General features: G+C 36.7%; 2 protein-coding genes across 2 annotated transcripts in view; both read left to right on the plus strand.

Moving 5' to 3' along the window:
• Window positions 1-5649: 5649 nt before the first annotated feature.
• Window positions 5650-8919, plus strand: LOC145672425 (uncharacterized). The gene has a single exon (XM_081741575.1). It carries the CDS (start codon window positions 5650-5652, stop codon window positions 8917-8919), a length of 3270 nt encoding a protein of 1089 aa, XP_081597701.1.
• Window positions 8920-17675: 8756 nt separating this feature from the next.
• The window catches only part of LOC145672940 (proteasome adapter and scaffold protein ECM29), a gene marked incomplete in the record, with an annotated part of 148951 nt that continues 139419 nt past the window's right edge, over window positions 17676-27207 (plus strand). The window contains 3 exon segments of the mRNA XM_081742170.1: window positions 17676-17813; window positions 24004-24134; window positions 27084-27200. Of these exon segments, the coding sequence (XP_081598296.1) occupies window positions 17789-17813; window positions 24004-24134; window positions 27084-27200 (273 nt within the window).

Here is a 27207-nt window from a genome sequence, read left to right on the forward strand (position 1 = left end):
TTTCAGTTTCTTATTTATAGTAGGGATGGCCAATTCTGGAAAGTGAAATTTCCGGAATCTGGATTCCGAAAAATTTTGGCCATCCCTAATTTATAGCACATTGTAACTATTAAGCTTATTAGTGAATGTACTAAGGATATGCAGAATACAGGTGCTAATGCACTTTTGTTCACGATAGTATTTTCCTTCCCATGGAAGGGAGGGGAGGCGTCCGAACAGAGATACTTCGCACTTAGACCTATATCTTAGGGAATATTGAGGGGGAGCCGGTTTTTCTATTTTCCATAGTTGGCAATCCTACTTTACACGCCGGGAGCTTCCGAGTTGTTTGGTTCACTTCAACATGTTTACACAAATAATCACTTCAACATCACAATAAAATATTTCGGGTACACTGGAGTTACATTGTCAAGAGGCCAAATCATTTACAAAGATGTTGTGGAAATATTTAATGGCAATATTAAATGATCAAAATATTGAGTGAACCTCGATAATTAACAAGATGCAGCTTCTAGTGTATCTGATTAAAAAACACAAGGATTCACTTTTTTATTATTATTTTGAGGGACACTTGCTCCAGTGCAATATTTCTTTAAGTTCTGACTATTCATTTGGTTTCCAACAGAAACAAAGTTTCATATCTACAGCAGGTAGCTTTCAGCCTTTCTAGTACCTAATAAGGTTCATAGATGGAAGCACGTACTGAAGAATCCAAATGATGCTCTTTTACTTCATGCGACATTTCCTAGATGGAGCTAGTTATTGCAAAGTTGTTAAGCAGTACACGGTAGTTGTACTGTACAGTAATGTCAATTCAATCCATTTTGCAATCGAGAACAAAATGGAACGAAGAACGGTGAGTTAGACGATTAACCAATAAAGATGTCCGAAACAATTAATTCTCAGATTATCACCAAAATGGCTACTATATCATTAGTTGTAACTTATAACTTCAACTTATTCAGGAGAATTGTAGAAAATTGCTTTTCATTTCACAGGGTAATTATTTGAAAAAGATAATTCCTGTAATAAAGGAGAAATGTCTCATAATAATGGCTAAGACCGCCATGCAGCAGTTACCAAAATATTTCATTATTCGAAGTTATATAGTTCATATACAGCCGTAGCTAATATAAACCTTTTGAATGAGACAAGAATGAAACATCATATAGACCAGAATCTATAGGTCTATTTAAATGAACTGTCAAACTTTGTAAACTATTCATTTAAATTCATTAGTAGGTATTCTTTAAGAAAATCTTGTATTTGTAAGGAGAAAACGAAATCTAAGTCTTACACATCCCACGATTATGCCGACTAGGCTAAAGGAAACGGTGATTATGAGAAATTAATGAAATGGAATGAAGAAAGTGGGAGGAAAGGGGAGAACCCCGAGAAAAACCATTCACACGGTGTTTGTCCACTACAATGCTCACTTGGCGCGAGCTGGGATCGAACCAAGGACCCAATGCACCGTGTCACTCTAAGATAGAAACGAAAGTTTAAAGGTTGAGGAGCAGAAAACATGTAACAAAAATCATTTTTAAAATTCTTCCGATTCTTATATTTGAAAACATGGTAACACTACAAATAGGTCGACTGGTCATGTATGACTTCGTGGGAATATGTTCGTAAAGTGAATTGCTTTCGAAGCGTAGAAATAGTAGCAGTGTAGAGTAGATTCAAAGCGTAGATTTGGGGGGGGATTCTTGGTCAATTTGTCCTTTTTTTCAGATTTCTAGTTTCTTCAAATACCATCCTCCTGCTTAAGACCCTGACTTAGTAAAAATAATTACAAAATTTGCCATTTTTCTTTTGTTTTTGATTAGTGAAAGGAGATAACGAAATGCAACTTACCACGATCATAGATAATGTTATTCTATAGTGGAAAATATGAACCTGAAGAATTTTCAGTGTTGCCACCCATAGAAATTACAGTGTTGCCAGAATAATATTTTCCCCAAAATCTAAGTTAAGGCAGCAACTAGAGGAATGAACTGAACTGCATTTGATTTCGTATGTTGTTTTGGTATTCTGTAAACTAGTTTTTAAACAATACATGTATTTAGTTTGTAATGAACAAAATAGTTTTAGCATACAGTTATTAAGATTAAATAATATTATTTAAAAAAGTAGTTCACTGGATTCCAAAACATATGATACGTAATCAAATGCAGTTGAGTTCGTTCCTCTAGTCGCTGGCGTAACTTAGATTTTGGGGGAAATGTTATTCTGGCAACACTGTAATTTATATGGGTGGCAACACTGAAAATTCTTCAGGTTCACATTTTCAGTTGTAGACTAGTGTTTGCCAGATTGGGCTACAAGTAGCGGATTGGGCTATTTTTTAAGTGCCTGCGCTACCAAAATTTCAGGTTGGGTGACACGTTACTTTTTGGGCTACTGTTAATTATCAACAGGCTATAACTGTTAAGAATCCACTACTTCTTATTTTCACCAATGAAATCACAAATTATTAGTTTTATACAATACAATAAAAGTTTTGTTTGTTGGGTATTGTATTTACAATGAGCAATAGCTCTACTAAAACTAACATGTTTAAAACTATTTTAATTTTTGTTTTAGTACTTTTCAATTTCCGCATCTGACAACACTAAACTTTCATTAAGTTTTTAGGTGTTTCAGTATCAGTGACCGTGTTACTGTCTCGACCTAATAGTTGTATGGAGTTGTGTAAACGCGAACATCAGAAATTGAATTATGTTACTGTATTGTCCATATTAAAATAAAGAGGAAGTGGAGTTACAATAAAAAAAATTCCAAGTTCATGGCACCCAGATAAAAAATTCAATAAACGAATTAAAAAGAGGGGAATAACAGTGAAAAAGCATACTGTAAACGTTGTAAAGAGTATTTCAAAGCCCACAAAACTGACTTAAGCAAACATGTCTCCTTGGAAATCAGAAAGGTTGTCTATTTTATACTATCACTGTCTGCCCAGTTCACTGCACACTACAGTTCTACTCATCGTGACGTAATGTGGAGTTTGCCCTAATACATCACCGACAACAGTCCGAAACTGCTGTCACAGCCTGACCATTGCCAACCCGGACATCTGGTATTTCCAACTTCAGGTGTTTCCATTATATATATTGTTGTTGGTAATGTTTTCTCACGATCATAACTAAAAATAAATAAATAAATAACTGAAAAACTAAAAATGATTGCAGTATTTTCAGATAAGGAGCATTTAACCCAATTCACAGATTATTGTAATTATAGACATTACAATGGATTATGATACATACAGGTTTCTTATGAAATTTCCATGACTATTTTTTGCGTTAATTGTTTTAATAGTCACTGCTGCTAATAAGCTCATTGGTTTTCATACAACATACTAAGAAGAAGATTTAATGCAAAAAAATAAAATAAAATAAAATAAATAAAATAAAATAAATAAATAAAGTACCTTCACCTTTCTGAAACGTCATTTTGGCTTTAAAACAATAAAAGAGAGGATGATTAAATCGATCTGCCACCTCTGCATTTTACAAGTAAAACACATACACATTCATATCATATATATGACAAGTAAAGTTGTATACCTGTAAAAAAAACATTTTTATGTTTCGATACAAATAGTTCAAATCCGCCACTTTTTGAGCACAACCTCGCTACTTTTGAATCTTAAGATCTGGCAACACTGTTGTAGAATAGGGTGACCAGATTTTGACAAGCGAAAAGCAGAACACAAGTATAATAATATTTGATAGTTTACTGCGTTGGCAACACATGTGTTGTTATTTCATTTAACGTTAAGTTAAATCATTCATTTTTTTTTTAAGTACCAAACAAAAGTATTTAAGGAATTCAACACAACTGCGAATGCTTTGATTAATGACAAAGTGTTTATATTAATGAACGTACAGTGAGACTTCATGTTGCGCTGAAGATTTTTTTATCGATTTTCGGAGCGTCGTATTTTATTTTAAGAATTGAGAGAAAATTTAAACCATCATGAGGGAACTTCTTAACTTTAATGAAAATGATTAATAAAATATTTAGTCCAGTATGATAGTTGTTTTTAGATTATACTACTTTATTGGTAAACAGTATTTTAAGCTGTTAGAACTGAGCATAGAAGGAGGGTTTTATTTTATTTTATTTTATTTTTCATTTATTTATTTATTTATTTTTTGTAGAAGTAAAAGAACCTGTTTTGCTTTGAATTGCTTAATTACAATTTTATTAACACAAAGAGAATTTTAACATAAACAAGATTATTTATTTATTTATTTATTTATTTATTTATTTATTATTATTATTATTATTATTATTATTATTATTATTATTATTATTATTATTATTATTATTATTATTATTATTATTATTATTTGCACAGCTAAAATAATGTTTTTTAATGTCTCTTTTGCCTCCGTTTCCACTTTTCTTTTTGCCAGCCTAAATTTCCATTATTACAAAATTTATTAGTTTTTAATTTAAAATTGTTTAAACTATGATTTTTTGCAATTAAAAATTTTATTAGTTTATATCACCGTTGCCCCTTAAAACAAGTTATTATTTAAAAAAAACATATTAATATTTTTTTTAAATTACACTTTTAAAACTTTTTCTTATAATTACACTTAAACACCAACACTTTTTAACAAATTAATATATCCATTTTTTTTCCTTTTTTAAAAATAAAATGTTTGTTTTTAACACACTTGGTTAGCATCACTGTTGTGAGTTGAAAAATAAACCTTTCCTACCTTCCTGATATCTCAAGAAGCCCTTCTCAGTAAAAACAATGGTTTGTTGATTGTTCCCCTTCCTTAATCTTTTGAGGAGTGTTAAAGAACACAGCGGTTCATCATCTAGGAAAAGAATGCCTGTGATTCAAAATGTTGTGAATACAGAATGATTCATTAAGATATTGCAAACAAGATAACTCAGGACATTTTAAAAAAGAAGGACATTTTTCGATTTTCTACGTATCTTCGCAACACGCAGAACAGCTCTTTGAAAAACAGTACTGTACTGCGAAAATCGGTACGTCTGGTCACCCTACTGTAGAAAGTTGCATTTCATTATCTCCTTTCACTTATGAATAAACATGCAAAAGAAAAATGGTAAATTTTGTATTATTTTTGGTAAGTCTCTTAATGATGAACACTTAGTTTCTCCGCAACTTCTAGTAGACCCTATCTGTTCGGGCCGATCGCCCTTCCTTGAAGATCTGGTCCTCAAATAGTATTTTTTCCCTCCTGCAGAGGGCTCCGGGGTTCACTTTTGTCAACCCTCGGAATTTCTTTCTTTTGGGCGGACAAGTGTGTTTTAAAAAAGAGCCGTTAGACCAGTTGCTTTTGTGTGTGCGCGTCCCTATGATGTGAACTTGTGGTCGTCGTCGTGCCTACAGTGTTTTAGTGGACAATACAGCTTCCATAGTTTGAATTTAATGTGTTCCTACAGTTACAATTATTTCTTTGATCCAGTTGTTAAGGAAATATATATATGCAGTTATAGAACCCTCTAATTTTAATATATGTGCATAGCAAAATACCTTTGCTTGGTTCGTACATATTTAATGGTCCTCCGGTCGTGGATCAGTGTAGGACACAGTCATTACAGACAGAGTGTGAGTGATTTCAATTAAAACATTTTGTGTCGTGCGAACAAATAACTATGGAAGCTCTAGCAATCAAAAAATGGACTCTGAAAGCGAAAATTACGCGGGAGGAGAAAGCGATCGCTGCTTTATCGGCAACAGAAACCAGCTTCATAGCGGTTCACCAGGGAAGGGTCAGTGACCTTCAACAGGATTGTTCGAAGCTTCTGGATGAGATTGCAACCATTTCAAATGATGAGCAGTTTCAAAAAGAAGAAGAAGAGCTAGCGGAAATGGACAATCGATTACTGAAGATGTGTGTGGTGCTAAGGGATTTACAAGTTGTGGAAAACAGTTCGGTTTCTTCTTCAGAAACAAAGCAAAGTAGTGAGGTGAAATTGCCAAAAATACAGTTACCCACATTTACAGGTAATTTGTTCGAGTGGCTTTCCTTCCACGATTTGTTCGTAGCCTCAGTACACAGCAACGATAAATTATCTGGTGCTCAAAAACTGCAATATCTAAAAACATCCCTGAAGGGGGAGCCAGCCCAACTCCTTCAGGCGATGCAAATTACGAACAGTAATTACAAAGAAGCATGGGACATTCTGAACGCGCGGTATCACAATAAACGTGAAATTGTGAACTCAATTCTCAAACGCTTAATTACGCAACCACCCATCCAACAAGAATCGGCAACGGCGTTGCGTAAATTAATTGACACAACGATGGAGTGTACTCGATCGCTGAAAGTGCTTGAGCAACCAGTGGAGCATTGGGACGCGATTTTAGTTTATCACACCGCGGATAAACTAGACAGTGAGACTCGAAGACAGTGGGAACTTTCGTTAAATTCCAGTGAACAGCCATCTTTCGACAAGCTGGCGGCATTTCTGGACAACAGAGCCCGCGCTCTGGCTGTTTCGACCAATGGAAAGACTCGACACTCCGCAAGCAGTGATACAGTGAAAAACCGAGAAAAGAGGCTTGCATCTTCTCATGTGACAACTGCACAACGGACTCAAAGTTTGTGTGAACTATGTAATTCAAACCATCCACTATACAGGTGTTCCGAGTTCGTCAAACGTTCAGTGGCGGAGCGTATCGCGCTCGTGAAAGAAAAGAACTTGTGTTTTAATTGTATGCGCAAGTCTTGTCGGAAGGACAGTTGTTCATCCGGAAATTGCCGCAAGTGTGACAAAAAGCACAATACAATGTTACATTTCGAACGAGATGATGCGTTACCAGAGCATGATTCTAGTGTCATGTCACATTTTGCTTCCCAAGCAAGTGTTCCGCATGTTCTGTTGTGTACAGCGATTGTAAAAATAAAGGGAAAAAACAGTGTGTCATATCCCTTCAGAGCTCTCCTAGACTGTGCGTCAGAGACTAGTTTTGTAACCGAAAAGTGCGTGCAAAAGCTCGGACTACAAAAAATAAAATCCAGTGTGGTGATCTCGGGCATAACGGGAGCAGGGGTAGGATCTGCAAAAGCGATGGTGAACTTGCAGTTTCAGCCGTTAGGTCAGATGAACGAAACGTTCGAAACAAGAGCAATTGTAGTGACGAAGGTAACATCTGATCTCCCAAAGCAACTCTGTGCCAGTGCTTCACATTGGCCACATTTGAAAGGGTTAAAGCTAGCGGACCCCACTTACAATATAGTGGGCCCCATTGACGTGCTTCTTGGAGCGGATGTGTTTCCATTATTAATGCTCAGTGGAAAGCGTGTTGGACCACCGGATACACCCGTAGCTCTAGAGACTGTTCTTGGTTGGGTGCTTTCTGGTAGCGTAGGTACCACAAGTGGAGCCGTAACAGTGGCGGCATATCGTGCGTCATGTGAAGTGGACACAACCCTTCGTAAGTTTTGGGAGCTAGAAGAAGTTACTCCCAAAAAATACTTGTCCGAAGAAGAGAAGAACTGTGAAAAGCATTTTGCAGATACCCACTACCGTAACGAATATGGCCGTTATGTAGTGAGATTACCATTCAAGGAGAATGCGTCGCCCTTGGGAAAATCACGTGACATTGCAGTCAGAAGATTGTTACATTGTGAACGCAAGTTAGCAAAACAGCCTCAACTTCAGGAACAAAATCGTGCGTGCATGGAAGAATATCTGAGGTTGGGGCATATGGAGCTTGTTCCCCCAGAAGAGAAGAACGTGGCACCTGAGAAGAGCTGTTACCTCCCCCACCACGCAGTTCTAAAACCCACGAGTTCAACAACAAAATTACGAGTGGTCTTTGATGGCAGTGCGAAGACAACATCCGGGGTTTCTCTCAATGAACGGCTAATGGTGGGTCCGAAGCTACAAGACGACGTTTTCCCACTTTTGGTGCGATTTCGTGGACATCAAGTGGCCTTATGCGCGGACATTGCCAAAATGTATCGGGCAGTGATAGTAAATAGAAAAGATGTTGACTTTCAAAGAATTGTGTGGCGCAATTCCGTGAACTCTCCTGTAGAAGACTACCGATTATTAACGGTGACATACGGAACTGCCTCTGCTAGTTTTTTAGCTACTAGGTGCCTCCAACAGATAGTAGCAGACGAAGGTGAAAACTATCCCTTGGCAGCAAGTGTACTAGTGAGGGACCTCTTCATGGACGATTTGCTGGGTGGCTGTGAAACTGTGCGCGAAGCGATCGAACTCCAACAACAGCTAATTCAGTTGCTGGAGAAAGCAGGCTTCGAGTTGCGAAAATGGGCATCCAGTGAACCGGAAGTGCTAGAGGCCGTACCGTCTCATATGCGCGAAGTGTCTGTGCCGTTCAAGTTCAACGATGACAACACCATCAAGACCCTCGGAGTGCAGTGGTCGCCAGTCAGTGACGAGTTTGGGTTCAGTGTTTCTCCCCCCTTGCAGCGTGACGTGTGGACCAAGCGCATGATATTATTTGAGATCGCCAAAATCTTCGATCCACTTGGTTTCCTTTCACCGGTAACCATCAAGGCGAAGGTGCTTCTGCAGTCGTTGTGGAAGGAAAACTTGGGATGGGATGAAAACCTACCTAGTTCAATGTGCGCAGAGTGGGAAGAATATTGCAAGGAACTGTCGCTATTAGAGGAAGCAAAGGTTGCGCGGTGCATCATACCTCCCAACACTCGAAAATGTCAAGTAATAGGCTTTTCAGATGCCAGCGAGCGGGCTTATGCTGCAGTGGCGTATTTGCGGGCAGAGCTTTCAAACGGAACGGTCAGTGTGCAGCTAATTGCAGCAAAAACAAAGGTAGCTCCAATTAAAACTGTTTCTCTCCCTCGATTGGAGTTGTGCGCTGCATTATTGCTGGCGAGTTGCTCAACGCAATCTCAAACGCCCTTGTGTTTGAGGTGCAAGAGGTAAAAGCATTTACCGATTCACAGGTTGTGTTGACATGGATTACTTCTTCCCCGGACAAATGGAAAACATTTGTGGCGAATCGTGTCGCGGAAATCCAAGAAACAGCTCGTGCAGCGGAATGGTGTTTTGTAGACGGCTTGCTAAACCCTGCTGATTGTGCCTCCAGGGGTGTGAACCCTAGTGAATTATTGTGTCATTCATTGTGGTGGAACGGTCCCAACTGGTTGTATGATGCAGTGTTGCCAACGGCTGCAGGACCACCCCTCATATCTGACAAGGTGACGGAAGAAAGAAAAAGGTGTGTCAGTGCTATGTGTGTAACTACAGTGGATGATATCACTAGCCGTTATTCATCTCTGCTGAAAGTGAAACGCGTTGTATCCTGGTGTCATCGCTTTATCTACAACTCCAGAAACCCCCTTCAGAAGTATTTTCCCGTCTACAGCAGAAGCCAAAGTGGTGGACCCGACGTGATAACCTCAAAGAAGGAGACTTGGTGCTATTAATGGAAACTCACCTCTCCCTTCTACAGTGAGGCTAGGTCGTGTCAAGGACATCCATAGTGGTAGTGATGGACTTGTGCGAACTGTCACCGTAAGAACAGCTGCTGGGGATTTAAGGCGCCCCATTGTGAAGCTCTCTCGTTTACCGTTTGATGCAAATAGATAGATATACTCGTGCATTCACTTTCATATTGTGATGATACTCTTATTCATATTTCGTGTTTTGATTTTCATTTCTTTTTTTTTATGTTGTGCTTATATTATTTCTCTCGTATTTAGTGTCTCGATTTTCTTTACTTGTTTATTTTGTATATACATATTGGTGTTGTTTTCTATTTTGTTGCATTACATTTCTCATTATAATATTCATGTTCTTGAAACGCGAGCATTTCAAGGTGGGGGCTATGTTCGGGCCGATCGCCCTTCCTTGAAGATCTGGTCCTCAAATAGTATTTTTTTCCCTCCTGCAGAGGGCTCCGGGGTTCACTTTTGTCAACCCTCGGAATTTCTTTCTTTTGGGCGGACAAGTGTGTTTTAAAAAAGAGCCGTTAGACCAGTTGCTTTTGTGTGTGCGCGTCCCTATGATGTGAACTTGTGGTCGTCGTCGTGCCTACAGTGTTTTAGTGGACAATACAGCTTCCATAGTTTGAATTTAATGTGTTCCTACAGTTACAATTATTTCTTTGATCCAGTTGTTAAGGAAATATATATATGCAGTTATAGAACCCTCTAATTTTAATATATGTGCATAGCAAAATACCTTTGCTTGGTTCGTACACTATCATTTTCCTGAAACTGCTCGGGAATCAGCTTCAATTCGTAATTCCAAAAACTGACGACGTTAGATTTTTCTTATCCTCCGAAAGTAAGTCAACAAGACAGAATTTTCGGAACTAACCTTCCATTGTATGCAGTGGTGTTATTCTGATTTTTTAACAACCAGACTTATAATATATATATATATATATATATATATATATATATATATATATATATATATATATATATATATATATATATATATATATGGGGTAAAAGTGAGGGGGAACGCGGGGGAATGCCGTCCCTCATCTCGAAAAAATATATATGGCGTCCCCCCCAGTTCCTAAAAAATTACAATTTAAAAGGTATCCCGAAAACAGAGTATCTCTCGAGCAACTTAGGTTAGAGAGGTATTTAAAAAACGTTATTTTAAGACACATGAACGCATTCTCCAGCGTCTTCACCAAATCAGCTTGTAAGGAAAAAGGGGTAAGTTTTAACTACTTGATCAATATATAAAAATGATATCGTGGTTGTCTGCCTGATCATCACGAAAAAACGAATGAATATGAACAATGTTTGTAACGATTTCAAAGTACTATAAAGCGTTAGTTTCTAACATATCCATTGTTTGACAGGATGGAGTAAATTGACTTTCTTCCAACAGTTGGCTGTACAACATCACGGGAAAGTCAATTGTTTAGTGAGGGGCAAGGATACGCAGATACCGACGGGGCAAGGATACGCGTGCGTATTCTTGCCCCTTCTGTTCTATGAAAAAAAAAATCAAATTTGATTTAGATCTAACAATCAAAAAAAAATGTGGATTCCGTTGTAATAGAGAGTGACGGCAAACTTTACTAATACTGGTTCCCATATGTAACCTCTAACGTTAAAAATTCTAAAGAATCCTGATATTTTCTTATGTACGAGGGATAAATTGTTATTCTAAATACCACTCCTTACATAAAATATCTAAGGTGGTGTTTGAGTTTCGAAACAAATAAACGTGTGAGATGGTTAAATCTGCAGTTATTGAATAACATTACGCTTGCTTATTTTATTCAGGTTTCAGAAATGCTACGCTTTGTCCTCTTTTATCTTAAATGTCAGTAGTTTTCAGTAATAAATTTGAATGGGCCTTATGCAGAGTCGTTCTGACTCGTGATTAGTACCATACTAAAAAGTCCGACTACCATATGTTTCCTGTAGTAGTCAGTCCTTTAGTAATCATACGTTAAAATGACTCTGCATAAGACGGTATCAGTCCAATGATTGGTATGGGATCCTATAAAGATATATGAAGCTAACCTAACCTAACATTTGACAATATGTAGCTTCATCAAAGATAGGTCGAGAAGTTTTCAAGTTACCCTTGTAGGTAACAAGCACTCTGAAACTGATGGAATAAGCCAAATTTGGAAACACATTTTTATAAAGGGTCTAAATAATATCTGATTTTTTTGTATCATATGCATTCCCATTACTGATATAAGGAGAATTAAGGATTTTTCTTTTCTCTTTTTAAATGAGAATCTGCAACGTCTTTAGGCACAATAAAGCCAGTAGGCCTATTTACCGAAGAAATGGAGAACGAATTAGTGGAATATATCACATTACTGGATCAATTCTTCTATGACTTAACTTTAAAAGATCTAAGAAGAATGGCATACAATTTTGCTGAACGTAACTAGTTGCCCCATATCCTTTAGCCATGCGAATCGAATGGCAGGAAGAGATTGGACAGAGTCTTTCCGTCATAGACATATGACTATTGTTTTGCGACAGCCTTCAAAGACTGGTCTGGGGAGAGCTCGTGGTTTTAGCAAGCCACAAGTTGAACGCTTTTTTAAATGTCTAAAAGATCTTATAAGAGAAAACGGCTTTTCTCTACGGGATATCTACAACATGTACGAAACTGGCATAAATACGGTTCCTCATAAAGTTTTAAAAGTCGACTAAAAATCAGTTGTGAATAAAACTGTATTTAGTGATTTTGGAGTTAACATAACAGCTGTTTCCTGGTGAGTACATTTGGTTCCTTTATTCCCCAGATATTTCCCAGAAAACGAATGAAACAAGAATTAATCGATGGCTCATCGCCGGGTCCTGTGGGAATGATATCTGATTCTGGTTCATCAACTCACAACTTTCCGTAGAATGGTTATATTACACAGAGAAAAATCCGTTCTCCGGACAGCGGTATATTGTACAAATATACGGTATCCTCTTGCTTAGTATAGAAATCAGTACGGAGCATACGTTATCCGTATGCTACATAGGCACTGCCCTTAGATGTTACATCATGCCGTTTCAGGATGTCTGACATCTAACAGTTTTCCGTATATCACATGCATATACTTAAGTTACCTTCGTCAGCTATATGTTATATACGTCCATTTGTATGTGAGATCCTGACTGCCTACATTGTTTCATACGGAAAGTACGTATAGATGGAACACTTATACAGAAAGTATTACAAAACATGCGTTTTCAGTTATACGTCTGCTGTACGTTAAGTCCAAAAACTACAGGAATTACGCATGTAACCTATCTTTTTAAGTACGCCACCTACAATTTTTTTTCTCAGTGTATTTACAGCAATATGTGCCATCAAATTCGGTTACGAAAACGGTATTGTTACTTGTTGACAATCAGACCTCTCACATTTCAATCGAGGCGATTGATTTCTGCAAGCAAAATGGGATAGTGATGTTGAGTTTACCACCCCATACCAGCCATAATTTGAAATCATTAGATCGCTCCTGTTTTTGCCCGCTGAAATCCTGGTATTCAACAGTGTGTGATAAATGGATGAGGAATCATCCATCCCGCCTAATCCCAAGTTGCGAGTTTATTTACTGAGGCTTACTACAAAGCTACAACCATTGGTATCCAGCCTTCAAGAATCTGGAGTTGTCCCACTGAATCCAGATGTGTTCACTGAAGAAGATTTTCTTCCCTCTATTGCGGATGTGGTAGACTTAAATGTAGAAGCCAGCTCTGAAAATGGAAGCATTCCTGAAGCAACAAATCAAGCAATAGACCTGAATAGAGCCCAAAATCGTTCATCGGATGATTCACTGGAAGTAAAAAGGGGCCATGCGGCGCATCCAGATCAAGCACTCCTCTGCCAGTTGCTCGTCCTCCTCCATCTGTTACCAAACCTTCAAACAGTAACGCTAGATCCTCATTAGAAATAAGCAAGAGCTCATGCGAACTGTCCACTTCAAACACTCTTCTTCCGGTTGCTCGTTCTCATTCATCTGTTACCAAACCTTCAACCAGTAACGCTGGATTCTCACTAGAAGCAAGCAAGAGCTCACGCAGACTGTCTACTTCAAACACTCTTCTGCCGGTTCCTCGTTCTCATTCATATGTTACCAAATCTTCAACCAGTAACACTAGATCCTCACTAGAAGCAAGCAAGAGCTCATGCAGACTGTCCACTTCAAACACGCTTCTGCCGGTTGTTCGTTCTCATTCATCTGTTACCAAATCTTCAACCAGTAACGCTAGATCCTCACTAGAAACAAGCAAGAGCTCATGCGCACTGTCCACTTCGAACACTCTTCAGCCGGTTGCTCGTCCTCATTCATCTGTTACCAAACCTTCAACCAGTAACGCTGGATAATCACTAGAAGCAAGCAGCGGCCCATGTAGACGGTCCACATCATGCACTCCTTTGGTGGTTGTCAGCCTCCTCCGACTGCCACCAAGCCCACAACCAAAAATCTTGATCCTCTCGAGGTCAATGAGAGATTCTGACATCCTCTCCTTTCAAGCAGAACTTTCTTCTGAAACGGCGCCCTCCAAAGAGCAAAGGCAAACATCAACTTGCACCAAGAAAGCTACAACCGAAGGTAACTCCTCAGGTCAGTGAGGAAGTAATGCACGAGTGTTCATTATGCAATATCATCTACAGTGATCCACCAATAGAAGACTAGATCAAGTGCGCAAGATGCCATGAATGGTGGCATGAACAATGCACATCATATGAAGGAGTAGGCACCTCCATCTGTGATAATTGTTAATACTTTTTGGGGTGCGTACTCTTGCCTCTTTGATTTCGTACTCTTGCCCCACATATAGGGGCAAGAGTACGAATTTGAATGTTTTCATTTTATGCATTATAGTTTCTCCAAGGAAAGAAGTATATAAAAGTTGAGTTCACATTTCGTAAAGGAGAGTTCAAGTTTTGTGTTCCATGTAAAAGTTTTCCGTTGTAATTATTTTTTACCAAAATATATAAGTTTAATTGAAATTTGCGTACTCTTGCCCCCATTTCCTCTACTTCCTTTTTGAGTTATTCCCTGAACATGTGAAAAGTAGTGTGGAGTATAGTGAATATTCTTAAATTTATACCGCCTTATACAGAGTCGTGTTAACGTGTGATTAGCGTCATACTAAAAGCTTGACTAGTCACTGGCGTCTCTGGCATGTAAAATTTGGGGAGAGACATCAAAGAAACTGACAAATGGTATCTACTGCTTACCCCACCTGTTTATTATCTTCGATACCATTTGTTACCTTTCTGTTTACCTTCATGGACTCCCTAAGATTTATAATTGTTACAATTGTTACATAGCCTGAATATTATATTCCAAATAAATATAATTATTATTATTTATATGTTATTCTGTCGTTAGTAAATAATTTAAATTAATATAAAATATTGAATATTCTGTACTTCAAAATATTGGGGGGACGTGTTCCCCTCTTTTCCCCCGCCAAAGACGCCCGTGTGATGCTACTCAAACTCTTTAGTATGTCACTAATCAAACGTCAGAACGAATCTGCGTAAGGCCCATATAATTTATAAGCACATTCCGTAATGGTTTGCGTCAACATAAAGGAAAAATTTACAATTTAGTTTGCGAAAATTGGCATTGCAGTTATAGGGCGGTATTCAGAGAGAATTCGTTAATCGAAAGTTAATCAAAGACTAGCTAGTAAGCATACTAACTTTTTGGTACTCAGAGTCTACTTTGACTACAACTAAAATGATGATTTGGGTATGATTAACTTATAGAACCCCAATGCATCGGTAAGTAAAATAAATGTGGCAACTACGGAAAAGTAGATGAGCGCATGCGTAGTCTGTAAAAATGAAAACACATGAATTACGAAATACGAAATGTTGTGTCGCAAGCTAAACCATGGGTAAAAGATTAGCCTCTGCTGTAGATTAACTAGTCACATGTGATTAACTTCGTCAAATACTACGTCCTAATCAGAGACTCTGAATACAATTTTGAAAACCATCCTTTAGTCAAACTCGTAGTATGTCATTAATCAGATTTCAAAACGACTCTGCATAAGGCCCATAATGTCTAGAAATGTTTGGGTTGCGCTGCTGTACTCAGAATTTGGGAAGACTACTACGGAATGATCCCTATAGACAATGGTGCTATTCAAATTTATTAACAACCTGTTCTGTCTCTCTCTCTCTTAGAGTCAAGGGTGCTGATTTCTCTGTAAAGGGGGGCATTCAGATAGAGAAGGTATATATATGAGGATTTTAAAACAAATTTCATTCAAATTATGCCAAATATGGCATATTCATAAATACAATAGGGGGCCCACATGAGCTTTGGAGGGGCCCATGGCTCCCCAGGATCGGCGCCCTTGATTAGAATAAATGGATATAACTCTCTTAGTAAGAAAAAAAGCTTAGACGGTCGAGAAAAGCATTTTTTTATTTTATTTTATTTTATTTTATTTTTACTGAATACCACAAGTGACAAGTAGAGACCTACACAGCATCTGAATACAAAGTGGTGTGACGAAATTAGGTAGCACTGCGAATACCTTGGAAAGAACTTATCCAAGATAGATCCTTATCAAAAGGTATTGAAAAGTTCTTAATTCAGGATCAACAATTTTTGATAATGATATATATGCGTTTCAAATATAAATAACCATTATCACTATACTGATGTGATCCTAGTTCTCATTCTTGATATCTGAGCATTTAAGATTAAAAAATAAACGCTTGTATCTTGTTCTGAGAGTTCAATGTTTAACCTTGTAGCTGTAAGGATTTTTAAAAACAATAATACTTAAACTAAAATTTACTGATCTTGGGTATAACAGGATAAAAATTACTGTCATGTCTGGGTATAACAAACGGTTCTGCGAACTGGAAATATTTTAACAACCGGTTCTAGCGAACCGGCTGAATAGCACCACTGCCTATAGACAACTGTACAAACTGCAATGGACCTTACTGCATCCAGTAAGTTACGGGATACTGGCAGTAAGAATCCAAAAGAACAATTCCTTCAGTGGAATAAAACGATCAAATCTCTTAAAGGAATCACATTAACTTTTAGGAAATCAAATGACGGATTCACTCTCCGTTCTTGATGGATCAATTCAGTATATTTCTTTAATGGAATCAGAGTAGAAGGAACCTAAGAACAGCTGTACAACGTTGCCAGGTTCTTCTATAAGCTCTTAAATTTTCTTTACTATTAAACAAAACGGTTAAAAAAGACTTTTTAAAAATATTATCAAGAAACTTTCCTATTATTAGTGAATCAAATATAAACATCCACTGGGCTCAATCAAATTCGGACTTCAAGAGCGCCGATCCTGGGAGTCCAGGCCACCCAATGCTTATGTAAGCCTGTTTTATTTTTATAAACATGTATTTTTATGTGTATTTTTTATTGTTATTGTTAACTAACGTTTTGAATATTAATAAACTCTGGACTAATGTTGTGAATATTAATAAACTGTAGTGTCTCGCTTATTTTGGAAAGTAGAAAATTGAGTGCAAACGTTGAAAAAAACATGTACTTCTATTTTGTATTGACATTATCTAAAATTGTTGTAATGTAATTTTGTTGTAATGTTTAAAAATAAATACTTCAATTTTAATTATTAATATGATGCAAAGTACCTCGCAAAGTACCCCGCCCCTTCCCGCATCACCCGGAATACCCACCTATTCCATCTTGCCCGTTCTAGGTTGGCTATTATACAGAGGTCTCGTTTTTATATAGAATACCAAACTGTTATGATCAAGTAACAACTGATGTGGACATTTTTTCGAGCTACCCAGTATTTGAAAGAGCAATTAAACGAGTTTTGACGGAATAGTTTTACTTTTACACTCTTTTTTCTATGTTGTTGTTATTGTTGTCTTGTTTTTTTCTTTCTTTTGTTGGCATGTCCCTATGTAAAATGGCAAAGTTATGCTGTATCTGGGAATTTGTTCAATAAATAAATAAAATAATTAAAATACAGATTATGTAAATAATAAATAAATATATAATTTTATTATGTTCTTTGATGTCTTTGTCATTGTCCCCCTCGTCTTCATTTTTGCCTCCCTAATAAATCAGGCCTGATTTACAGCAATTGAATTCTGTGTCTCCACTTCGAATCTTCTATGATATTTTTCTTTGCTTCATAAATTCTTTCGTATATCTCGTATATTGTTGTAACTTATCTACACTATGTTCTACGTTCCACAATTTTTGCTAAGGGCTATATGTCATGAGACTTTGGGCTCGCCAATTTATTTAACTGGATTCGGTACGGAACAGAATCATTCATTACAAGCAGTTCGTTCGTGAAACTTGTCACTACTGGTAAACATGGCGATTGCCACGGACGAGTTGAGTAAGTAGAATTATCTCACGTTGTATATTGTATCTTTGATTATACTCAGAACTATAACACTAAATTTTTATCTTTGTTCATGCATAACAAAATGATACTACATTTTCAATTATTATTTTCTATGAACTCCATTATTATATATAAAATATAAGTCTATGTTAAATGTATTTTTTTTTTTAAATGTCTCGCAATATATTATTATTATGCTTATGAACAACTTGCATTTTTAAGAAAAGTAATTAGCATAGCAAAGGTAGATGCTTTCGTTGGGATTGTCCGACAAAATAATGCAAAAACAACTTATATAGCGACATCCAAAATACATGCATTTGGCTTGGAAGTGATGATTTTATTGCGGTGGAATTGTAGGTTATATTTTTGGGATAAAATTAATTACGGTGGGCCAGAATATTTTCCTAAGAATTCATAACTTTTTTTGATAACTGGATCCTAATTTTGGTTGGGTTGAGTTATATTAGGTTAGTTTACATTAGGTTGTAGTTAAATTCATGGATTGTATTGGCCGCTCGCAATTAGAATTAACCCTAAATGCCCTCTACAGTAGTTAAATTTATTTGGAATGTAGCAGCAACGATAGCACTACTTTGCTATCTTCTACGCTTGAAGTTCATATGATTGTTCTAGAAAAAACCGGTCATTTATTCCGAAGTTGGTCGTCTGCCTACTTTTTTGGCTAAAAGCGTAATAATTGGTTCCTTTGTGTACCAAAGTTTAATATTTAATGCAAATAGTATTGCCGAGCGAGCGTTAGCGAGTGACAGCGGGTTAGAGCCCCGCAGTGCACTTGTTTTATGTCTTTATTACAGCTAAATTGGAAGGGGGACCTGTGTACTAGAACCTTGCCGCCATGTTGGTTATGTTACCGTTAAATTGACAAATATAACTTTCTCCATGTGTCTTTACAGTTATTTGCTTACCGCATTTTCTACAACTTATTTTTAGATTTATCAAGCTATGACTTTTACTTACTTTTAATAGATTTTCCTGATTATCACCAGTAATGTTTACAAAACAAATGGTCATTGCATTCCCATAATCCTACCATAAAGTAACCTTGCGCCAAGAAGTTCCCTCCGCTTGCCAAATAGTTCCGTGTTCAGAACCGTTTACATAAGAAAATAAACACAACTTTCGCTCTCCTTATACATTATCAAGCACGCAAACAAGCAAATTATTCATTCCTTCCCGGTAAATTTTCAAAGTTTTGCTACAAACGGACGACCAATTTTGGAACTTAACCCAAAAAACCGCTTATTATCTTCATACACTAAAACATATTCCATCCACAAAGTCCTTTTAAAAATTATTTTCACGATCTTAATGTAAAATCGTCCTAAGTACTGCGGGGTCATCCAAATCCCAGTGTGTGTTGTTTGTGTATCAAAAATTACTTATATTTACAGGGTTGAAATTATTTGAATGTCGATATAACTAATTTTTTCAGTTAAGTTACTAGAAAAGTAAAAATTTATTTCGTCTGTCAAGAAAGATTAAAAAAAAAAAAAAAAAAAACTAGATTAGCTTAGCTTCATGATGAAAAAAGAATAGAGGAAATCCAAGCAGTGGAGATTAGATTTCTAAGAAGCATTCTTGGAAAAGCAAGAAAAAATCTAATAAATAAAATAACCAAGAACTATTTAATCCCGAAGAGGGTCCATGAAAGTGTAGAAAAATCTAGAGGCTACACTGGTAGGGACATGTTAAAAGAATAAAGATAGAATATTTAGGTAAGAAATTCCTACACGTGAAAAATAGCACACCGTGTGCATGGGGGTTTGTCGATATTCTCTGTAACTTCCTTTATTCCATCATTCCGTTGATTGTCATCACCCTTGGCATTGGAGTTATAGGTATGGAACGTAAAAATAAATAAATAAAAAGCGAGGATAAAGAAGACCAAGCAACAGATGGCAGAATGAATCAGAAAATGACGTGGGGAAAAGGACAATAAGGTAAATGTCTAGGAGGAAAAATGGAGTCGATTATAAAGAACTCGTTGGACAGTTCTTTTGCACACCTAATCGCAATAGGATGCTGGAATCGGGAATATTACCTAGTTTTACCATAAATGCTTACTGCCCCAAAGTTTTTAGTACATTGACTCTAGAGAATGTGGCATATATCCTGTCAATTTGGGCATTGGAAGTCTCCTCAACACTAAAAGCCTTTTCATCAGTGAAAAGGATTCGACTGTGCCCATTTGCTACTTAATGCTTATGTAAGCGCTTTGCGTTGTTTGTAAACATGGAATCCCAAGTCACTCTTAACGTGAGAGAGACAGACGTTTTCGACATCATTAGCTCACGAGTTCCAGTGTTCGTACTGTGCGTGGTCTTCTTTGCCGCGGGTGATCTTTCACAGTTCCGGTCTCAACAAAGCATTGTATAGTGCGGTAAACAATTTTTTTAAAAACTAATTTGTAGCTTCTGGAGGATTTGCCTACTTTGTGCAAAGCTATCATGGCCACATGATTTTCATACTCGCCCCATTCCATCTTGAAGACTTAAAACTGACACCTTTATACTTTCGTAGCTCATTCAGCAATGACTCACGCTTCACGGTACTGCTCGTGACGTCGCTCGCTTGTACAGGCGGAAGTACAGCCACCCTCAAAAGTTGAGAGAGTATTTATGGTAAGACTAGGTAGTATGTTATAATATTAACTTTTGATAAACTTACAGCGAACTTTACAGTTTTAGTACGTAATGAATGAAAAAAAAAAAAACTTGTTTTTAAAATATATGAAATTACTACAAACATTAGATCAAAGTAATAAGAGCTACTGTGGAAGCTGAATATCATTTGTATCTTACGTTATAAATTTTTCATGTGTATTTACGGACTGCAGGCTAGAATAAGATCAGTATTCCATATAGCTACAATATATATCTTATCTATAATGAAGCTTTTGAATAACAAACACCAGTGATGCGTGATTATTTTTTCCCTAAATGAGAGGTGTGACATTACACAACTTTATAGTACTCTCACAGCTTACGTGCTAATTGTGTGCAGTAAATACGTACATTACTTAGAAGTGTAAATATAGACTAATATCAAAATTCTATACTCATTATTCGTAATTACTGGAAGGATTTTCAAAACAGGCCGAGAAGGTGGGAATATTTCTCTTAGAAGATAGAGGGGAAAATGCAATCCCAAGGGAAAAAGGGGTGAATTTGTCAGGAGAGGGAAGAAGTTCCCACATAGAATTTTTGATCTTACTACTGGCTCTTTTAATCCTCACCAGAAAGCATTTTTTGTGGATAGAGAAAAGCAAAGAAAAAATTTCAGCATGTAATGCTGGTTAGGTCATAGAATTGTGACATTTTGTGGAAAAGCGGGTTTCTGTCCACTGTACCTTACTACAGATTTATTTTCAGTTTACAGGGAGTATTTCTTCTGCTAAATATGTATGACTTGAGAATAATTCTTGTCCGATATGATGAGAGAAGAAGAGGAAACAAGACTGTTCGTGTCTGTAAAAGAGAGGTTTTAGCCCCCGTAATATCGTATATATGTTTGACACTTCTAAAAAGAATGTCCGCGTTATTCTTGTATAATGCACCAGACGAACACCTTTGAGGCTTATGCGATTCAATTTGCTTGAGGCTTGGATTTCAAAAAGTCCAAAGGTTTCTGTTAATTCTTCAAAGGTACACAAATACACTGAAAACTACGAAGCAAGGTGTTGAATCATCCTTAATAGGTTTTTATTTTGGGTACTGGAAATATCAATATAAAATTTTTGTGAGAGCCTGAGTCAGTAGGATGCAGGATGAAATAGAAAACATACAAAGAGAAAAGATTGGTAGCTAAAACGATACACAGCTGTAAAATGAAGTTTTTTTTTTTTTTTTTTTTTGTTCTATTCTAAACGATTGAAAGATACGTGTGTGTGTTTGTTTTGTTTTTTAACAACTTTTGTATGTTTAAAAATTATGAAGCATTCGAATGTTAAAACCACGTACTAACACTTGTCAAAGAAGTAACTATAGTGCTGCCAAAATATCTCGATCCGTGGCAAAATGCGAAATAAAGATCACACCTTTGACACACCCCGCGTTGAGCCAATAAGGGTTCAGCTAGTGCGAAGCGAGAGAGCCTTAGCGAAAAGGAGTGGAATTCCTTCAGCCGATAACAGCGCTTGGAAAGGAAGAGTAGGTGTCAAGTCTATACAAATTGCTAGCAGTGGTAATAGTTAACATGCCAAGTAAAACAAAAAAAAAAAAAGCTTCATACACCGCAAATAACACAAAAACTAAGTAGTATTTTCGAAAAACATGGTCTTCATCTGTCGGCCTTCATTGATAAAACTACTGCCACAGTAACGTCGATATGTAAATGGCAGTCTACCACTAAGCTGCGTAGAAAGTAGTTGGCGTACACACTAAAGTTAGACTGAGACGAATTTCTGAAAATTACAGTTGATCTGTAGCAAAGAGGAAAATTTGTTTCAAACGTACGTATCAATCCTGATCACTGGAATCGACATCACCAAAGTCACTGTCATCATCTTCAGTGTTAATGGTAAGTGCGTTTACAGGTTCCGAAGCGTAATCCTTTGGCGACATTTTTTTTTCTTTCTTCACGAACGTGCTGGATGCAGAGTTGCCAGTAATCAGCTTATACTCGAAACAAGGCCTCCATTGTGAGCTGTCGAATGTCTGCAAGTTTATACGTGCTGTTATGCATCACAGCGTAACCTTTAACCTCACTCCAGATAAGTTCCATTGAGTTTAGTTGACAGTTGTACAAGGGAAGACGTAACACGTCATTGCCAGCACTGTTTATAAGTCCATCCACAACTTGTGTCGTATTTCTGGCGAGTAGAATTTGCAATTTTATGACTCTGTCTCTTTAAGAAGACGAATGTTCAGTGTTTTTTTTTTTTTTCTTCCTTCCTGTAACCAAGTTAGAATGTTATCATTCACGGCGAGATGTGGAGGCGAACGGATCTTATAAGATGCTTAAGCACATTTTAACTCTATTACCACTTGTATAACGCATTTAATAAGTGTTCATACATTTCTAACTTTTACACTTTTATTTTTACGAATTTCTTCTACTCTAGATACTACTTTTCCACTGAATTGCTCAAAAGGTTTCGGCGACAGAGCATTAATTGAAGAGAAGAAGAAGAACGTTATATATTTTTCTGTATAACAGAAAGTACCTGTAAGTTTGTGGTGAACTACATCGAGTCTGTGGGTTTTCTGAGGGTGTCCTCCCACATTATCGTTCCATCAATGTTCTCATCATCATTCACTTTCCTAAACCATCCGTCTCCCTTTATCAAATAGGTATAATCGTGGTACGTTAAGCTGAAAGATTATCAAATACGTGTGCATCACAATTTTAACATTCATAAAAATGGCACCGATGACAGTCTGGCTTTACAACGACGATTGTACAAGGGAGGAGTCCGAAAATAAGTTTCCCATCTCGTTTTCCCCATGAAAGAAAATAGCAGTGGGGGAAACAAAACAGCGGTTGCACGTGCAACACACCCAAACACAAGTTCGCCCGCGATCCTGCAGATAACACCGTCGCAGTGCATGCGCAAAGCAGAGACAAGTGCTTCAGTCTGAGCCTGGTAGCAGTGGAGAGAGGGCACGTTTTGACGTCGTGGTCAAAGGAGGAAGTGCGAGCGTTGTCCACTATTAATGGTCACGTGACGTATCGGGAGCAGAAATCTATAACCGCCTCTTAGAAGTCTATGGGCCGGAAGTGATGTCGAAACAGATGGTGTCACCAATTCAGTGAAGGGCGACGCCGAATGCTGGACACACCGAGATCTGAAAGGACGTGCACGGTCAGTACAGGATTTGAAGACGACTCTCGGAGGCAGGGGCTTTGGAAGCAATAACGAAGTCGCAGAAGTTGCTCGACGCTTCTTCCCTTATGCAGAACCTTGAATTTTTTCTGGAAAGGTTTATGAAGCTTATAGGCCGGTATGACAAATGTATTGATGTACGTGCTACTTATGTGGAAATATAATGATATGTCTGATCTTTAATGCAGCATGCTATTTTTGGTTTTGCATCCCCAACTCTGTCCACAGTCGCCCGGAGAAACTTATATTCGGACTCCCCTTTCATATGAAGAATTTAATTTTCCTAAGCTTAAATTATTATTGTTATTAAAGGCGTCTTATTCTTTTTCGTAGCTTTGTTGGAGAGAGTATTTCTTCGCATTGGTTCAGCAGAAACCGATGAGCAGTTGCAGAGTGCTGTATCAAAGTTCTTGCCTCCAGTTTTACTAAAGTTATCAAGTCAACAAGATGGAGTTCGTAAAAAGGTAAAAACGCACAAGCCAGTGCTTGTCTCTCAAATTTTTGTGTTACATGAAAGATTGTAATGATAATTGTTAGTTCATTAATAACATTTTTATGAATGTTACACAGACTTTTTCCAGTATGCAACGTATATGGGTACTATACTATATAATAAGCTGCCTCTATATCTTCGAAAGACAGAACAAAGAGAAGAATTTAAGCAATTGCTGAAAACCTACCTATTACAGCACTGCTTTTATTCCGTGAATGAATTCCTGGGTGTGTAAATGAATTTGATTATTGGTAGTATTTAAAATGTGTATTTTTTTTGTGTGTGTTTCTTTTATATAGTAGACGTAGCGTAGTATTTTAATTAATTCGTATGTATATGTTAAAACTATGTATGTTTATGTATTTTTATACCCTGACGAGTCTTATTCATACGCACGAATATCGTGCAATATGTATGATCATAAAGACGAAATAAAATGAATATGGTCACCTTTCTTGTTGCGTCATCAACGAAAAATTCTGTAAAATAAAAATGAGTGGAAGGCATAACGAAGAGCTTAAGAAGAAATTCATTGATCATAAATTAATAAATTATGGTTGCAAAATAATCAAAATACAGGGTGTCTCAAAAGCCTTGACATAGGGTAACTTTGTTATTATCAGAGTTACAACAAAATGTAAGAGGAGAAACCGTCCCCAAAATATAATGTTTTCAATCTAAAGTGAAGGAATTTTTTAAATCGGACGAGTCATTTGGGCTATACACTCTCTATGCGCCCAGTGTTCAATGAAAATGCAACGTTGCCATTTACCTGGACCCATAACATAAGTGAATGAAGTTATTGTCTTTTACGCTAACATGTCGATGGCGAGCCCCCATTTTAAGTAGTAAGTAGCAGACACAGTGTCCACCAAATACATAATATTACACTTTGTTCTGAAACAAAAAATGGTAATTTTAAACTGCATGTGTTTGCATATCTTGCAAATTTTCAAATTTTTGGTCAGGTTTTCCGTTTTTTTTTTCTTGGGGGGGGGGACATTTTTCCTAAGTTTCGATGACTTTTTCGCAATTTTTAGTATGTTTTCGTATTTTTTAAAATTATTTTTTGTCATTGTTTGATTTTGACAATAGACTTCAGATTTTGCATCATGGTAAACACATTTCCTCGTAAGATGATAATTTACAAGCAAAACAAAGAGGATCTGAACTACAGACATTAGTAGTATTCACCGAAAAAAAAAAAGATAAGTAACGTTTTCTTAAAACCCTGTTTCCATCTTCAACCTAGAAACAATTAGAAGAGAGTTTAAAAACATCGGGGAGAAATGTGAATAGGTAATAAAAAAAAAAAGTTAAAAGGATTTAAAATATGTGAAGCACAAGTCTTCTTGTCGAAAATAAGACAGATGTGAAGACTGGTGTTTCACATATTTTAAATCCTTTTAACCATTTTTACCTAATTTCTCCCCCATGCTTTTTATACCCTTTTCGAATTTTTCTAGGTTGAATATGGAAGCAGGGTTTTCCGAAAGCACTACGTAGAAGAATAATTTGTTTTATGCGGTAAGTACTAGCCTTTTGTTTACATCTCTTACTAAACATTATCACCGCCTGCAATGTAGTGATACAGACACTAGTCTTTGTTTCTATACCATCAAGACAGTAGTGGTCTACTGCAACCCAGTGGCGTAACTACAATGGAGCAGTTGCTCCAGGGCGCAAGGATTAAAAAAAAAAAATAATAATAAAATAAAATAAAATAAAATAAAAAAACTGAAAACTGTTCCTTATCCAAAGAACGTTCGAAAACATTTCAAAAGGTACGCTATGACTATTAGCAATTAATTGGCAACAGCCGATATTAGGGGCGGATCTAGGATTTTTGTGAGGGGGAGTGCAGGTTCGAAAAATAAACTTCAGACATTTTCCGATATTTTTCAGTAAAAGTTACACTGACGGAAAGAGGCATTGTGCTTAGGAGGTCTCTCCCCGAATAGTGTGATTTTTCACATACAGTTTGTTAATTCTAAACAGTAATTATACGATTTACGTGGAGGCATTATATCTTTAACTTTGCAGTTAAAATGCGAGAAATAAGTATATTTTTACGCTAAATAAGTTACTGTATTTTTCTTAGCCCCACGTACACCAAGGTGGGTTAAAAATTGTCCACACTTTTATTAGAACGAGAATTTTTATGGATGTTTCTTTAGTATCATATCATTACTCAGGTTTTTTTTTTGGGGGGGGGGGGGGGGCAAAAATAATATAAATTTTGTGTTCTGCGTCATTCAATACTGTAACGTGTTACCATAATGTGCATGATGTTATTTCCAGTTGAAGTTGAAGATTCTGACACTAGGCGTCGCTACGAGTACAGCTGACGCAAAGCGTCACACACCTAAACTGAAAAGAAATTATGTTTTCAGAGTGATGATATTAAAAGGGGAATAATGGGTTACGAGTAACACCGCACACCAAGGGAGGGTTAGAAAAATGTCTATCGCATAAATCATTATTTTGTGTTCCAGAAAATGTAATATGCTTCTCAATTTTGTGCCTTCAGTTGTCTTAGTTTATAGTTAATGCAAAATAGAGAAGAATACTACATTTTCTGGGAAGTATATTTTATTTGTTTATTTGTAATTTAAAATCAAACTTAATATTTCAAATAAAGAAGCTACCCTATATTTTCTGATAATGCGGACAAATTTAATCGTAATTTTCACAATTTTTAGGTCATTTTCCACGTTTTTTAAGGCATTTTATATATTTTTTTATTTATTTTTTTTATTTATTTATTTTTTTTATTTATTTTTTTTTTAACGTTATGAACTTCCGCTCGCTAATAATGAGTTAGTTAATCTCGTGTGTTCACATTTCGGCATCTCAGAATGTGGTAACTCGAAGTATCAATTAAATTAGAATTGGCTAATAATTAATCTTGATTCCTTAGGTTATGGAACTTCTTGTCCATATCAATAAGCGGATTAAAAGCAGGCCACAAGTGCAGTTACCTGTTGAAGCACTACTTGTTCAGTATCAGGACCCTTCAGCCAGTTCATTTGTCACGGTAAGCA

The sequence above is a fragment of the Thermobia domestica genome, chromosome 16, assembly GCF_964235325.1.
Source record: "Thermobia domestica chromosome 16, izTheDome1.hap1.1, whole genome shotgun sequence".
In the NCBI taxonomy this organism is placed as follows: domain Eukaryota; kingdom Metazoa; phylum Arthropoda; class Insecta; order Zygentoma; family Lepismatidae; genus Thermobia; species Thermobia domestica.

Excerpts from the sequence above, each read along its gene's own strand:
- LOC145672425 (XM_081741575.1), top strand. The coding sequence starts at position 5,650 with ATGGAAGCTCTAGCAATCAAAAAATGGACTCTGAAAGCGAAAATTACG.